Source organism: Canis aureus, chromosome 16 (assembly GCF_053574225.1).
Source record: "Canis aureus isolate CA01 chromosome 16, VMU_Caureus_v.1.0, whole genome shotgun sequence".
In the NCBI taxonomy this organism is placed as follows: Eukaryota; Metazoa; Chordata; class Mammalia; order Carnivora; family Canidae; genus Canis; species Canis aureus.
This window is the reverse complement of record NC_135626.1, coordinates 50,511,053-50,527,272: the sequence shown is the minus strand read 5'-3', so window position 1 is coordinate 50,527,272 and position 16,220 is coordinate 50,511,053. Positions and strand designations below refer to the sequence as shown.

The following is a 16,220-nucleotide window of genomic DNA, read 5'->3' as shown; positions in this document are numbered from 1 at the left end:
TATAAGGGACTACTTCCTCTCATTGATGCTATTCTTCTATGGTTTCCTTTTTTTTTTTTTTTTTTTTAATTTGAGAGAGAGAACAGATACAGAGGGAGAGGGAGATACAGACACCCTGCTGAGTAGAGATCCCAATGCAGGACTCAATCCCAGGACCCTGCAATCATAACCCCAGCCAAAGGCAGATGCTTAACTGACTGAGACACCCAGACCGCCCACTCTGTTTGTTTTTTTAAAAAAAACATTTGCCTGTGTTTGAAATTATATTTTGTTGTGTATGTTTTTGTTTCTATTTTCTCACTATAATTTAAGCTCCGTATGAGTAGGGGGCTTGTTTTGTTCAACAATGTCTTCAGTGCCTAGGAGAGTGCCAGGCACAGTAGGTGCTCAATGAATATTGGTTGAATAAATGAATGACGGAATGCCAACATCACTGATGTATGTTAGTAGAAAAGTATAAAGCCAAAGTACCCACTTTCCCATTATCTACAGATGGATTAACCATGGCAGTTTTCATTCCAGGATGGCTTTTTCTCTATTATGCAAAGTATTTCAGGGCAGTGTTCCTCAAAATGGTGTCATATATGCTATGGAAATGCAAGTCCATTTTGTATTAGCTTCCTAGGGCTGCAACCACTGTGTGGCTTACGGCAATGGTAATTTATTTTCTCTGAAGGCTAGAAATCTGAAGTCAAGGTGTCAGAAGGACCATGCTTTCTCTGAGGCTGTGGGTAGAATCTTCCTGTGCTACTTCCTATCTCCTAGTGGAGGTCTGGTACCCTGGCATTCTTTGCCTTCCAGTTGGGTTACTCTGATCTCTGCCTTTGTCATCACATGACATTTTCTCTGTGTCTGTTTTCACATGGTATTTTCCCCTTACAAGGACATCAGTCATATTGGGTTAGGGCCTCCCCTAATGACTTTATCTTGATCATATATGCAAAGACCTTTATTTCCAAATAAGGTGATAGTCATCAGTACTAAGGGTGAGGACTTTAGTGTATCTTTTTTGGGGGCACAGAATTCAATCCATAATGCATTTTAATATTGGTAGAGGCAAATTATACACAAATGTCTTCTGATGTTACATATCATGAACTTAAAACAACTTAAAAAAATCTTTGAAATTAGGATGCATTCTATATCCATGATCTTAGATATGGTGAAATGTGGTAGTTTGGATTGCTTGCCATTTTGAGTAATGCTTACTGGAGCTTTATACTTAGAGGTATGTATTAGCTTGGACACCACTTTTCCCGTCTGTTTCCCCTTCTTTAGATTACTGAGCTGTTCTACATGTGATGAAAGAACAAAAATAAAATAAATTTTCTCAGCAGCTTGCTCTGGAGAAACCAGTTGTGAATCCATATGGCAGTTAGCATGAGATGTTTTGTTCTTGGATGACTCACTCAGCCAGGTGACTGCAATGGAGGCTCAGGCATTGCCTGAGTCACCCAGTGTCCCCATGGGCCTAACTGGGAAGTGACCAGCCAAAGGTCAGTGGCAGGGCTGGGGACCTAGGCCAGAACTCCTCTCTGGCAGATAGTAAGATAGTCCATAGCATATGCAGCATGGATCATCCTTTCTCCCCACTAAACACCTCTCCATTAACCCCACTTAACCCTCTCCTGAAGTTCCCCGGCCTGCTCCTGCAGTCTAACATCCTGTCTCATTGGACAGCATGTCCTCAAAATAGCTCTCATTGACGCATTATGACTTCCACTTGTTCCAACTCTCTTCCTTGTTCCCCTTTTTTTCTCCATTTTTTTCCCCATCCTTTGTCTCTCTTCTGGTTCTGTGAATTAGGCTGATGTGCCAAACCACAGCCTTTCCTTCTACTGCTTTCCAGGCAACTGTGTTGGCGGTCTTGTCTTTTTGAATTGGTCTCCTCTTCTTGGTCAGCCCTCCCAGATTGGATTTTTTTTTCTAAGATTTTATTTATTTTTCATGAGAGAGACAGAGAGAGGCAGAGACATAGGCAGAGGGAGAAGCAGGCTCCCTACTGGGAGCGCAATGTGGGACTCAATCCCAGGACCCTGGGATAATGACCTGAGCCAAAGGGAGACACTCCACCACTGAGCCCCCCAGGTGCCCCCAGATTGGATTTTTGAACACTAATATTCCTGACTCCATTTAGAAGTGAGATCTGACAACTGATCATTTTATTCTAGTCTAGCGCTTCCTGGCTTCACTGCCCCATTCAGGGCATGCTCAACTGTATGTATTATGTCCTGACAATGTAGTGAGTTCTGAGAAAAAAGAAAAAAGTAAAACATTCACCTGCCTTAAACAGCTTGGGACTCAGGATAAAAACAGGGAGGACAAAACCAATAGCATCTAGAGCAGCAGCTGCCTACAGTGAGTGAGCCCTTCCTGTATACTAGCCTGTGGTGCTCAGAGTTTGACAGGGATTGATTCATTGAATCCTTACAGCCACCCATGAGAACAAGGGACAATCCACCTTGTTTCCTGGCTTTAGCTAAACTGTCAGAGGAAATGGGTGTTGGGGGTTGCTAATTCTTTTCAATGATAAAGTTCTGAAGGGGATCGCCACTTCTCTAGCAGGGCTGAGTCTGGGCCTTTGAGACTGAGCAGGAACAGAGCCTTATAAATGACTGGAAAAGGAGGCCCAAACTCCTTCCACATGTTCAGGAGGGAGGGGTGGCCTCAGAGCCCCAGCTCATTGAATTGGCATGGCCCAGGCACAGAGACTTCTGATGAGTCAGTCACTTTTAGCCACTGCAATCCAGGGAACCTGCCCTTGGTGGCAGGTCTTGGTGGGGGGTATATTGTTGGGGGATCATTGGTTCTCACGAAATCAACCTGTGATTCACTGACAGAGGCGGTAAAGGGAACTGGCTGACATGACTCCCCAGGCATGACTTCCTAAGGAACAAATCCCAGCAGCTTGTCTCATCCTCTGGGGTCGGGGGCCGCCCATTCACTGGGAGGGGGCCTGCTGTTATTTATTTACCATCTGGCAAGGCTTTCTATTCTGGCTACAAGTCAAGGACTCATAGACAAATAAATGCTAATTTGAGAATGAATGGATGGAAAAATGGACAGGCTGGGAAAAAAGTTGGCAAAAATAATTTGATGTGCCCATACTTCCCATGATCCTCTCTTCTCACTCTTCCCCAAGGTTTCCTCATGCTTCTGCTCCCTCCCCACCCTAGTGAAAATCGAACTACCCCCTGGATGCCAATTCCCATGGAAACCTCAAGGAGAGAGGCAGAGACCTAAAATAGTTCAGGCTATGCTCCTCTCAGAGCTCTTCCAGTAAGGCAGTAAGAGGGGCTGTGCTCACATCTGGCTGGGAAAAGAGCCACTGTGAGCTGAGACGTGGCCAGGCAGCCCTTGCCGAGGGAGGCCTCTTGGTCGCATCGTGTGATCTGAACCATGAGGCCTTCTGAAGCCCAGAGCTCTGGGAAGACCAGCTACGTTTCTTCCATTATAGATAGACAGGGTGTGGCTGAAGGTTGCCCCAGCTCAGAGGTGGCCTTGGAACCTTAGGGCCAGGCCAGGAACCACTGCCATAATTCCTACTTCACAGACCTCGTGCTTGATGGGTAAGGGGCAGTCACATCAGAGGCTCGGGCCCAGGGATTATTCTTGGGCTGGTAGCAGCACCCCATTTACAGAACCGTGGAGTTGGGAAGGGCCTTTGAAGTTAGAGTCAAGCTCTGAGGAAGTCTGGGGCTTCCAGGATTCCACAGAAAATTCTCGTGTTTTTAGGAAAACAATGAAAATTTAAATTGTCAGAGGAACTGTTTCAACCAATTTGCATGTTCTATATCGGAATTCCTTGCATAATTTGGAGCTCAGTTGTTTAAAAAACAAAACAAAACAGATCTAGTCCAATACTTCTCTCCGTTTGCTCCAGTATACATTTATGGAGCATTTGCTTTGAGCAAGGCCTGGGGCTGGGCTGGGCAGGGCAGACCTTGAGGGGCTTAAAATCTATTGGATGGCAGTGTTGTTAAGACAGATGAGTAATTGTAATATGTTAAGGATAGTCTGTGAAGAAACAGGCTGAGAGGAGTTAAATGACTGCCTAAGGCCACCTTAGTAGTGGTGACTCAGATCTGCGGTCTATACCCTTCTGATGGATCTCTCTGCCCTCCAGTGAGACCCTAGAGGAGATGGATATCGTTAAAATGTAATGTTTAAAGAGTTTAAAGTATGTTTACCATACAAACATAACATGAATATGTGTCAAAAATTTTATTCAACTAAATTAATGAGGGAAGCAGTAAGTTATTAAGATTAGTTTCCAAGAAAATTCAGGGAAGGGAGGGGCGCCTGGCTGGTTCAGTCAGTAGAGTGTGTGACTCTTGATTTTGGGGTTTGAAGTTCAAACTCCACATTGGGTGGAGAGATTATTTTTAAAAATCTTTAGAAAACTCAGGGAAGGGAAATTTATAGTTGGTCAGTCAGAGGAATGTTTAAATCAATTATCTGACAGTTTCGAAATTAGTTAATGTTCTACAAGGCAATAAACCCTAACCTTCAGAGGGTTACCTTTGATACCAGACAGATTATTTGCAGTGCTGTTGGAGAAGAATCATATATACTGTTCTCATCAAGAATTATTTCCGTTGTAACTGGTTTTCTACAAGTTAACCTCTATCCTTATGGAGTTTTAAAATATCCTAATCACTAGAAGTCAAACAAAGGTATATTCCCCAAGAAAATCAGGTAATCCCTAGGTATGGTGGGTCTACTTGTCAACACCCTGCATTGAAAGGACATCCAGTATTTCCTTGCCTATTTCCAAATCTCGGATAATTTTTTTTGACAATACTGTGTTGTGTGTGTGTGTGTGTGTGTGTGTGCGCACATTTTCTGGGTATGTTTTGTCTGGATGTTGGAAGGGAGTTTAGTCACACTATAATAAAATGGACTGAGACATTCAGCTTGATGAGAGGTTTTAGGGGCACTGGAAAAACACCCCACCGATCAGGTTGATTTCCCTAAAAATGGCTTTGCTGGTCTTCCCAGATGCGGGCAAGGGACCACTTTAGAAAATTGGATGGAGGACCTGGGTCACAGAGGGGAATGTATCTTCCTCAGGCTGAGAGACCTTTATATTTGAAAAGACCCTCCTGGGGGCATTGCGGAAAGCAGAGGTTTACCTGGCTAAGCCCAAGAAGGCTGAGCTAGGGGAAGCAGGGAGGGGGAGAACTTCTAAGTAAACGCCTGAAGTTTGCTTCTTGGCTAGGCTTCCCTGGTTTATTTTGGTCCTTCTGCTTGTCTCTGCTTTTCCCTCTAGCTTTTTCTCTGTCTTTTGACAGTGTGAAGACTGTTCACATTTGAATGACATTTTGTAGGGCACCACATGCTTCTCTTTTACCTCACTGAATACTTTGCACAAATCCTGTGAGATAGATATTACCATTTCATAAAGGTTAGCTGAGTTGCTCAAAGTCATGACATGGCTAGTAAAAAAGAGCACTCAGGATTCAAATATCTTCCAGGACTTCCAACTCTGATCCATGTTACACCCTCCAGTTTATCTCACTAAGCCTTTTCTGACATTTCTGGAGCTTTCCCTGGACCAGTCTACACCTTGACCCAAAGATATACGTATTGGGATGCTTGAGAAGGTTTTGGAAGCTTTGCTTTGTCCTGGCAGGCCAGTGGAACGTTCCCATGGCCATCCGCACTCCCGCCCCCCACCATACATAGGCTATGTGTTAATGTTAGCGCATCAGGGCTTTGGATTCCAGAGTAGGGGCTGTGAATCGATCACTAGAATAATTGGAGAGAGGGCACATTACATTGCCCTGGGCCTCAGATTTAGCTATGCACCATGTAGGTGTCAAACCAGGTATTAATTAAAGCCTCTCCATCAGTTATGATCTGATAGTTTGGCCCAGGTTTCAGTCTTGATCCAGCACTTGTCATCACTGGGGCCTCATCAATGCGGGTGGTGATGCATTTCCTCCGACCTTTCTCTCTTTTTTTTTTTTTTTAAATTTTATTTATTTATTCATGAGAGACACACAGAGAGAGCGACCTTTCTCATTCTTTCCTCCTTACTGCACAGCCTGTGGTTGGTGAATGTCTATGGTATGGTCAGACCTGCTGTGTGCATCTGAGAGCTATAAATCTGGGTGACTGGGGAAGTTGGAAAGGTTGTAGGAGGTCAGCTACACTGTCAGGCCAGGTTGGGTGCTAATGCCTTTGTCTCTGTTGCAGTGTCCAACATCTGTACCACACGAGGTGTCCACTCCTGCCAGCAATGTCTAGCTGTGAGTCCTGTGTGTGCCTGGTGCTCAGATGAGGTAAGGAGAAGACATGTGACCGTAGTTCTTCCCCAGGCTTGGCTGCTTTCATGCAGGAATGGATCCAGAGGGGCATCTCCTCCCTGCTAAATACACAAGCCCCTTGTCCCTCCAGAGCAAAGCCAGGGTGAAGCCTTCCTATTGATGGAAGTCGAAGTGAGCTGTCATGGGGTTGTTGCCTGGAGTGCCACCCGTATTGGGCTGTGTGACACTTACTTAGTGTGAACCAGTTTGGTTAGATCCCTGGTCTCACTGTAGCCATTGTCCCTCTTTACCACACTTTGCTTGCTTTTTGTTGAGGGTAGAGCACCCCCAGGGTGTCAGGTATCAGAGAGGCAGAAGAAGGTTGTTGGTATAGAAGGGATGCTGGCTTACAAACATCTCAGAGTTTTAAAAAGGCAAATGAAAGAGAAATCTTGCACTTCCATGGGGGATGGGTGCTGTTCTGTCAGAGGATCTTTTCTCTTGTGAAGTCCAGACCCCCAAAGCCTTTACCTTTTCCTCTCTCTTTCTCTTATTTTCTTCCTTCCTTCCCTCCCTTAGGTGTCAATGAGACAAGGTGCTGGGCCAATTTGGTGAGGATAGGAGGGTGACAGGAAAGGTTTAGCTGTGTCTAGGCAGAGGGTTTGTTGTGTCTGGGGCCCTAGGGAATGAGTGTGTCTGAGGGAATTGCTGTGTTTGTGGCTGGGACAGGAATTTGGAGCTATGAGGGCTGGGGGTGGTGAGTGTAGCTGGAGTGATTCCAGTGATTACAGAGTCTGAGGCTGAGTCATTGGTCTGCCCTCCTCCCCCAGGTGGTTACCTGAACTTCCAGCCACCTGAGGCCACCTCTCTGTCATAAAAGCATGTCTCTGCCCTCTGCAGTTTTATGACTGCTCAACTACTCAACTGCTTGAATCAGGCCTCCTCATTCTCTTTGCTTCTCTTCCCAATCTGCTGAGTTTCCTAAAAAGGCAACCTTCCTGGTTGGCTGGTGGGGTGTGAGGAGGGGGGGAGGGAGTGGGAGCTGGGAGGCTGTGTTTACCCCTAGACAGGAGGATTGCCAGAGCTGCAGAGGCCAGCCCAACACACTGCTTTGCCTCTGTACAGTTCAGCACGGGAACTCCTTCCAGAGGCAGCTGCCCAACATCTGGGCCACATTGACTTCATTTAGCAAATGAAACATTCCCTGGGGCTGGGAGTGAGGGGTGGGGAGGGGGTGGGTGAATCCATCCCTTCCACCCCCACAGGTTCTCCACCCCTCTGGGCTGAGCTGGCCACTCAAGTGTGATGTGGCCTCCTCCCTTCTCATTTGCCGTATCTTCCTTCCCTTGGTTGCCATCATAATATTATTAAGCTGCTTTTGTAAGGAAGTTGGAATTCTGCAACTACATCCTGGAAGAAGGGAGAGCTTCTTGGATTCAATGGCCTGAAGCTGGCTAGAGCAGATGGGTTAGCCAGGGGAGAAGCCCTAGTGCCACTCAGAGGATGCTCCCCATTCCTTTTCTCTCCTTTTCCACCCAAAGTGAACAGAAAGTGCAGGCAAATGTGACTAAGAGGAGTCTGGGGAAAAAGAAAACTTATACTTGGAGTGTCTGTCCCCCCTTTTGATCTGCGTAGGGACAAGCCCTGTAGCTGAGGTATGCTGAGGCCTAACCAGACAGAGCCCATAGGTCATGTGACCAGATTTTGGAGAGTCAAGTGCAGAATATTTGTAGATGACTATAGTGAATGGTGTCCCCTGGGGCAGACCAGGGGAGGACATGGGGAGAAGGTGCAGGGTAGGATCAAAGCATAAGTTAGGGATGGTGGTAGTGGTGGGGGAGTCAGAGAGGAAATGAGTGCATCATGAACCAAAAAATACTGATGAGTGGAAGTAGAAGGTCCAATAATATATTCTCTGGAAGAATGGAATATAAACAGGAAAGTGGGTGAAGCCAAGCGTTTAGTGAATGACTACAACTATCTCTGGGAAAGGAGGAGGAGGGGAAGAGAGATAGCAGAGGAGCCCAGTGTGAGGCAAAGTGTGTCAGCCAGCCTCCTCCAGGGAGGAGTGGGAGATGGGAATCCCAGGCTCTAACCTGAACTTGACTGCTGGTGTTTTTTTTTTTTTTTTTCCCTGAGGATTTCCCCTGCACAGGCCAAGTTTAACCACTGAAAGTGTCTTGGCTATTGACTTACAAAACCAGAAGTGAACCCTCCGGGCCATTTTGTATGTGACTTGTTGAATAATTGACCCTAGAGGGCCCTCTACTTCTGCCTCCCTTACCTTGGCAGTTGCAGGCAGGGTTGGCAGTGCCTGGAAAAACAACTGGTTGGGCTCAGCTTTCCCGTGGTCCTAGAGGACAGCAGCTCTGGGTGTGTATAGCAAGTGCTTGGCTGGGTCATAGGAAAACATAGCCAAAGTGGATGAGTGCAGAGTTTGGGGCCATCTGCATAGGGTGTGTTCTTGGGGGTGTTGCATACTGATATGGGTGGGAGTGGTGTGCTGCCTCTTGGCTGTGAATATCACCAAGAGGCCAAGATCACACAGAGATTCAACTCATGGTCTCAGCTTCACTGGTGCCATGTTGGAATCTAGAACCTTTCAAACTTGCTTGGTTGTAGGAGTCACTTGGGATTGTTTGTTCAATATAAAGGTTCCCAGGTCAGATCATGGACCTTTTGCATTGGAATGGGTTGTTACGATAGCAGGTTTGGCAAACCTTACTGATCAAAGGGGCTGATCTGGGATCATGGTAGGCAGAGGTGGAGTTAAGGCAGCCAGATAAAATATAGGATGTCCGGTTAAATTTGAATTAAACAACAAATAGTTTTTAATATAAGTATGTCTCAAATATTTGCTAAATTTGGCAATTCTAAGATGGAGGGAAATACTAGGAATTCTTACATAGTCCTGAGTACACATCAGAAGGTGGACCAGCTCACACTCAGCCTGACAGCCAAGGATGAATAAAGAAGAATGAGTTTGGGTCTAGCCAAATAGACTCTAGTAGGAGTACATATTTTCTTCTCTGCATCTGTAGGGAACACGTATGGGGCCATTATTTAATTCCTTTTTAGTCACAGCATAATTTTGTTCTTACTTGTCTGCAGCTTGTCTTTCTAATTTTTTTCAACATCCAGAGTTTAAATATTCATCTTGAGAGTTTTGCTCAACTTGTTGTAAAAATAAAAGTATAATATTAAAAGTGCTCCCCCCAAACAGTGGGGTATGGATACCAACAGCTAGCTATAAATCAAAGTGCTTTTCTTTTCCTCTGCTTCTCTATATGCTCAAGTGATTTCTTGTTCTCACTGAAACAATCAAGAAAACAACGTTAATTTATTTCAGTTGGAGGCATTTGGTAGTTCTCTGGGAGAAAAAATAAGTAGCAGGGCCTATTGTCCCTTGTCTTCCAAGAAAAGAGTATACAATAATAGTAGTAATTTTAATGGTAATAGTAGAAAAAGCCACCTTCTATCTGTATTTATCAGATAAATGCAATGATATGATATATGCCATCATATCATATGACATCATATCATATCATATCAAAAGGATTTGAATATGTTTGACTTATATTGAGATTTTTCATATTTTGAAAGCATTTCATGTTCAGTCTTATTTGATCCCCTGCCAAAGTCTGTGAGATAGGTAGGTAGGATAATGACAGTTTTTCATGCTTTATTTTCCCAATTTCCAAAATGGGATGAATGGAGAATGGGATTAATAGTGTGCATCATCCTCCCAGGAGAGGGAGAGGGTTCAGCTCACGCCACGCGTGGGCTGGAACCTCCCACCTCTGTGCTCAGGATCCTCCCCTGGGTCTTGGTTATTTCTGCCCTTTTGTGTCACATCCGGTTTCACTGGGAACTAGAACTTTAACATTCCTCCTCCCTCCTTCCAGTTATTTCTCTGAGTAACCTAGAGACATTCCTCTACTTTCCCAGTCTGGGTTAGTAAGAAAGGGAATGTTGCCCAAGTGTGTTGAGGTCACCACTTTTGTATCCTTCTGGGACAGGAGGCTCTCAGGGAGAGCATGGTGAAGAGCAGGCCTGTTGTCTTCCTGACCTCTGATGTCAGCGACCACAGAGGGAGGGAGGGAAACAGTTTTTGTTTCTCAGTGTTTATATTTCTAAGGAAATTCATAACAAACCATAAGGACAGTCAGCAGGGCTTAGCACTTCAGACCTTCTTGTAATAAGCACTGTTGCGTTGGAAAAAACAGGGAGTCAGAAAACCCCCTCAAGAACATTCTCTCCCTTCTTGGATGCAGCTTAAAGATACACAGTGGCCTCCATACTGCTCTCATTTCATTTCCCAGTCTCCCCTTCCCCCAGTCTTTCGGCATCTGCGTGAGTCCTGGAAAGGATCAGCTCCTCCTTGCATCTGGGTCTATCCAGTCATCGCCTTTTTGGGAAGATTTTCTCTGTGGGGTTTTGTGGGCAGCTGGAATCAGAGATAAGGTGGGAGTGCTCTGAACAGGAGACTGCTTCCTCAGGGAGAAGAATTGGGAGAGCCTGCAGGGGCAGCAAGAAGAGTTTGGGCACTAGAACTCCAAATGCTCCCAAGTTCTCCCCTCTGCCATCCTGTCCTATGCCAGGCTGGGAGCAGGGAGGGCATTTTTGACTCTTTCGGAGACTTGGAGGATCCATGATGCCTCTGCTGGAATCTTTGGAACCAAGAAGTTTAAGGTTTAGGCACTGTTTCCCATTCCCATTTATCCAAATCACACTTGTGAGGCTGAGTGGGAAAGAAGGAAGCTGCTGGCTTCCAATTTTTTTTCTACTTCATGCCTGGGCCAAGGTAGTCTTCATGCTGTTTATCTTAGTCTATTCAGGCTGCTATAACAAAAATACCATAGCCCTGGTGGCTTGAGAACAAACATATTTTGTACAGTTCTGGAGGCTGAGAAGTCCAAGATGAAGGTTTCAGCAAATTTTGTGTTGTAGTGGCTGTCTTTTTGCTGTGACACAACAGAAGGGGCCAGGGGACTCTCTGAGACCTCTTTTTTAAGGGCACAAATCCCATCATGAGGGCTCTACCTCAAGACCTAATCACCTCCCAATGCCCTACCTCTTAATACTTTGGGGGTTAGGGTTTAACATATGAATCCTGGGGGGATACAGACATTCAGTCTACATCCCTGCTGATGTTCACACTCCCATCCACCTGGGGAAGCCTTTCAGCCTATCAGACAAGCCTGGGCATGAGAGGGAGAGAGACTTTAAGCATCAGGAGGGGCTTTAGGCTATGGAGTTCTGATTTGTTGAGTATGGATGGTTACTTGTGGCCAAATTCCTCCCCTTGAAATAAGGCTACCAGCCACCTGCAGGGGCCAAGGAGGCAGAATGTTACCTCTCCTTCCCACACCTTCCACATCCCCTTCATACTTTCTGTTCCCTACTAGGGCATTCTCAGGTGTGGTCTTTCTGGGACCATTGCTTGCATACTTCTACTTCTCTGCCTCGATTCTCACTCTATATGGCATTGAACACAAACTCTCCTTTTATGAGGATCATGTCAGTCAGACAATCTAGGAAGCACCTCACTTCTGCCGTTCTTAGCTCTGGAACTTTGGGCAGGTGGCTGACTTCTCCAAGCCTTAGATTTCTTTCTTGGAAGATTGGCTTCCTCATTTGTGAATTCCTCAAGCCCCAGGTTTATCACTTGTGAAATAATAATAATAATAATAATAATTATTATTATTATTATTCCAGCCTGAGAGAGCTGTACACAGGAGGGTTCCACATGCGGAGGAATCCACATTAAGTGCGTATTGCCATGCCTGACATGTGTTGAGTTCTCAATATGTTAATGCCAGTTTTCTGGGATAATGGTATGGGTTGTTTGGCTGACTTCTGGAGACAGTTGTGAGAAGGAATAGGTAGTGATAGAGGTGAGGATTGAGGGCCCAAAGTTCTAAATATTGTGATACAGGCCCAGGGAAGAGTTTTCCAGCTTTCTAGCCGGTCCTCCCCACCCCAGACTTGCAAGGAAGGAGCCCTCATAGACTGACACTCACACAGTGCTGGCTAACTGTGTTAGCTGGGCACAGAGCAGGAAGGGACCGAAATTGCCATGTCACCTACCCCCTTATCCAGCAGGTGAGAACACCAGGGCTCAGAGGGGTGCAATGAGTAGTCTGAGGGCACAGGGCCAGCTAGTGGTAGAGCCAGGATTGAACCTGATTCCTGATTTCTTTCCGTTGCAGCACACCCTCCACTCAGTACTCAGGTATAGACACACAGCGATTCAGAGAGCCAAGGGATACACACCAGGGTGTTTGGAAGGGTACTCAGTTTACCTTTTGTCCAGGGTGAGAGAGGAAGTTTAAAGTGAAGTGATAGGATAGGCTCTCGTCAGTGGCTGGCATCATGGGATCTGCCCAAGCTTGTGGAGTTTATTCATAACTCACTTATCCAGGAGCTATTTATAGAGCATCTCATAACAACAGCTAATATTTATTGAGCACTTATTCCATGGCAGGCACTATACTGTGGATTTTATATGCATTGTCTTGGGGTGCCTGGGTGGCCCAGTCAGGTGAACGGCCAATTCTTGATTTTGGCTCAGGTCATGATCTCAGGATCATGGGATCGAGACCTGCATTAGGCTCTGTGCTGAGCTTAGAGTCTGCTTGAGATTCTCTCTCTTGCCATCTCCTTCTGCCCCTTCTCCCTCCCCCCCTCTCTCTCTTTCAAATAATAAATAAATCTTTATAAGCATTGTCTTATTTAGTCCTGCATAACATCCCTGTAAGTGTGGTCTTTTATTATCTTCTTGTTATAGCTGGAGAAGCGAGGCATGGAGAGCTTCGGTGACTTACCCAAGGAACCAGCTAGCAAGAGACAATGCTGAGATGTAGTCTCTGTCAGTCTACTCCAGTCTTAGCCCCAGCTCTGCTGCCTCCCCATCCTTGTTCCCCCTACGACCTTTGTGGTGACTCCTGGGTTGGGTGCTGGGAAAAGAGGGAATAGCCCCTGCCCTCTGGGATCTCACACCCTAGCCAGTGTCTTGACATAGTGGCTTCCAAACTGTTTGACCCTGACCTAGAGAAAGAAATGCATTGCATATTGTCATTTATTTTATCCAACTCCCCATATGTAAACATTTCATAAAACAGTATTTAGTTTTACTATGTATGTATATATGTTGATACTTTCTATTCTATTCAGTTGAATTTTATTGAATAAATTGGAGGCTGAGTCCCCTACATTGATTTTTGGGATCCAGGTGTGGGTCACATTTCAGTTTGAAAACTGCTGGCCTTTTTTTTTTTAAGATTTTATTTTTATTTATTCATGAGAGACACAGAGAGAGGGGCAGAGCCATAGGCAGAAGGAGAAGCAGGCTCCTTGCAGGGAGCCTGATGCAGGACTCGATCCCAGGATCCTGGGATCATGACCTGAACTGAAGGCAGAGGCTCAACCACTGAGCCACCCAGGTGTCCCTGAAAACCACTGGTCTAACAGGCATTTTACAATTCTAGCCCTCTTCCTAGCTACCAATCTGTGAATAGGTACTCACCTAACCTTTCTGGTACCTCAGTTTCCCCCTTCTGTATGATGAGCTATCTTAGGAGGGACCACCCAAATTCATTTTTGCTGGTTTAGCTCCAGAGGGCTGGGTGAGCTCTAGGCTGTTGGGAGTTGGCCTAGCCTATGGGAGACAGAGAGCCACATAGCACCAATCACAGGCTTCACCTTGGGCTCCTGTCTTACAGGCCCTGCCTCTGGGATCTCCCCGCTGTAACCTGAAGGAAAATCTGCTGAAGGATAACTGTGCCCTGGAATCCATTGAGTTCCCCATCAGTGAGGTCCGCATCCTGGAGGCCAGGCCCCTTAGCAACAAGGGCTCTGGAGACAGCTCCCAGATTACTCAAGTCAGCCCTCAGAGGATTGCGCTGCGGCTCCGGCCAGGTAGGTTGAGGGCTCTTTTCAGGGAGAGACCCTGGACAGATGGGCACAGGACATTTCACAATGGAAATGGGGTGGGAAAAGAAGGATATTGAGGGCAGTGTTGGGCTGGAAAATGCAGGATAATGGAAGGTATTGGAACCTGTGGTCAGAAGATCTGAGTTTGAATTTTGACTCTCCCGTAGATTAGCTCTTTGACCTTGGGCAAGTTACTTAAATCTTCTAACAGAGAAGGAACTTGACAAAATGCTTATTTCTTCTTTTCCCTAATGCCTGTTTTACCTGACAACCTTGTGTTGAGGCTCAAATGAGAAGATGAGAAGGCAATTTATAATTGTTAAGCCCCCTTTCCAGGTGAGATTAGATGAGGGGCACAGGGACAGAGAATATAGGGGCAGGAGACCTACAGGGAAGGAAAGATTAGGCTATGAGACAGGCTTTTCGAAGCATTGATTTAGACTTTCCAATTATATTCAGAAGATTTGGGGGATCCCTGGGTGGCTCAGTGGTTTAGCACCTGCCTCTGGTCCAGGGCATGATCCTGGAGTCCCGGGATCAAGTCCCACATTGGGCTCCCTGCATGGAGCCTGCTTTTTTCTCTGCTTGTGTCTCTGCCTGTGCCTCTCCCTGTGTCTCTGCCCGTCCCCCTCTCCCCCTCCCTCTCTCTCTCTCCCTCCCTCTCTCTCTCTCTCTTGCATGCGCGTGCTCTCTCTCACTCTCTGATGAATAAATAAATAAAATCTTTAAAAAAAAAGATTTAACCAAGTACCTTCTTTTTTTTTTAATATTTTATTTATTTATTCATGAGAGACACACAGAGAGAGGGGCAGAGACACAGGCAGAGGGAGAAGTAGGCTCCATGCAGGGAGCCTGATGTGGGACTCGATCCTGGGTCTCCAGGATCACGCCCTGGGCTGAAGGCAGCACTAAACCACTGAGCCACCCGGGCTGCCCGCCAAGTACCTTCTTTGTGCAAGGCATCTGTTGGGTGCTATGGGATTCAGAGAAGGGCAGGACATAGTTCCTGTCTTTTACAGAGTCTGAAGTGTAGTGACAGCCAAAACCTCTGTGACCCTTGGGACCCAGAGGGTTAGGCAGGGGGGCATTTGGAAAGGGTAGAGAATTTTAGAATGGGGGAAAAAAAGAGGTTAATCATAAGAGGATCAAGAGATTGGAAGAAGAAAAGAATTGCAAGGGAAGAGGAGAAGGGACCAGGGCTTTCAAGTTTGATTTGATCAAGAAGTTACTTAATTTCAAGTGTGTCCAAATCCACTTATGAAATCTTGGAGAAAAGGAGAAAAACTAACATCCTCTTGCCTTTCAGATGATTCAAAGAATTTCTCCATCCAAGTTCGGCAAGTAGAGGATTACCCTGTGGACATCTACTACTTGATGGACCTGTCTTATTCCATGAAGGATGATCTGTCGAGCATCCAGAACCTAGGCACCAAGCTGGCCTCCCAGATGCACAAGCTCACCAGTAACTTGCGGATTGGCTTCGGGGCTTTTGTGGACAAGCCTGTGTCTCCATACATGTACATCTCCCCACCAGAGGCCCTCAAAAACCCCTGCTATGAGTAAGTACCTCCCTGTGGAAGCCAGGGCAGCATTCCTCCCCTTTGTCTCAGGCAGGTCCAAGTCCTGCTTCCTGTTTCTGGCTCTAGGATTGCTTTATTGCTGGCCAGATCATATCTCCTTTCTACCTTGGTCTTCCTGTCTGGCAAGTGAGCTGGCCTATTAATGTGGAGTGATGTGTCAATAGAATCCAAGGCTGTTTGGAGGGTAGTAACTGCCAAAACCTCTATGACCCTTGGGACCCAGAGTATTAGACAGATGGGCATTTAGAATCCACAGGGTAGACAATTTCCAGAAAGAAAACTAATCACCTTCTTGGTTTTGGTCACAAATAAGCAGGACACCAGAGAGAATGGGAGGAAAATGAGATAAAAAGTTGAGAGAAATTTATGGATAAGTAAATAGAGGAATTATGATTTCAGAAGAATTGATTCCATTGTCCTCCTCCTCATCAGGAGTATTAACTCATAGTCCTAC

The 16,220-nt window shown here is 45.9% G+C and overlaps 1 protein-coding gene across 4 annotated transcripts in view; it reads left to right on the top strand.

Annotated features, from left to right (window-relative positions):
• ITGB3 (integrin subunit beta 3) overlaps positions 1-16,220 on the top strand; it is a 64,861-nt gene that overhangs the window by 10,131 nt on the left and 38,510 nt on the right. For all 4 annotated transcript variants that reach the window (XM_077853923.1, XM_077853922.1, XM_077853925.1 and 1 more), the window contains exons 2-4: positions 6,202-6,287; positions 13,976-14,171; positions 15,493-15,745. In XM_077853923.1, the coding sequence (XP_077710049.1) occupies positions 6,202-6,287; positions 13,976-14,171; positions 15,493-15,745 (535 nt within the window). The remainder of the gene's footprint in view (positions 1-6,201; positions 6,288-13,975; positions 14,172-15,492; positions 15,746-16,220) is intronic.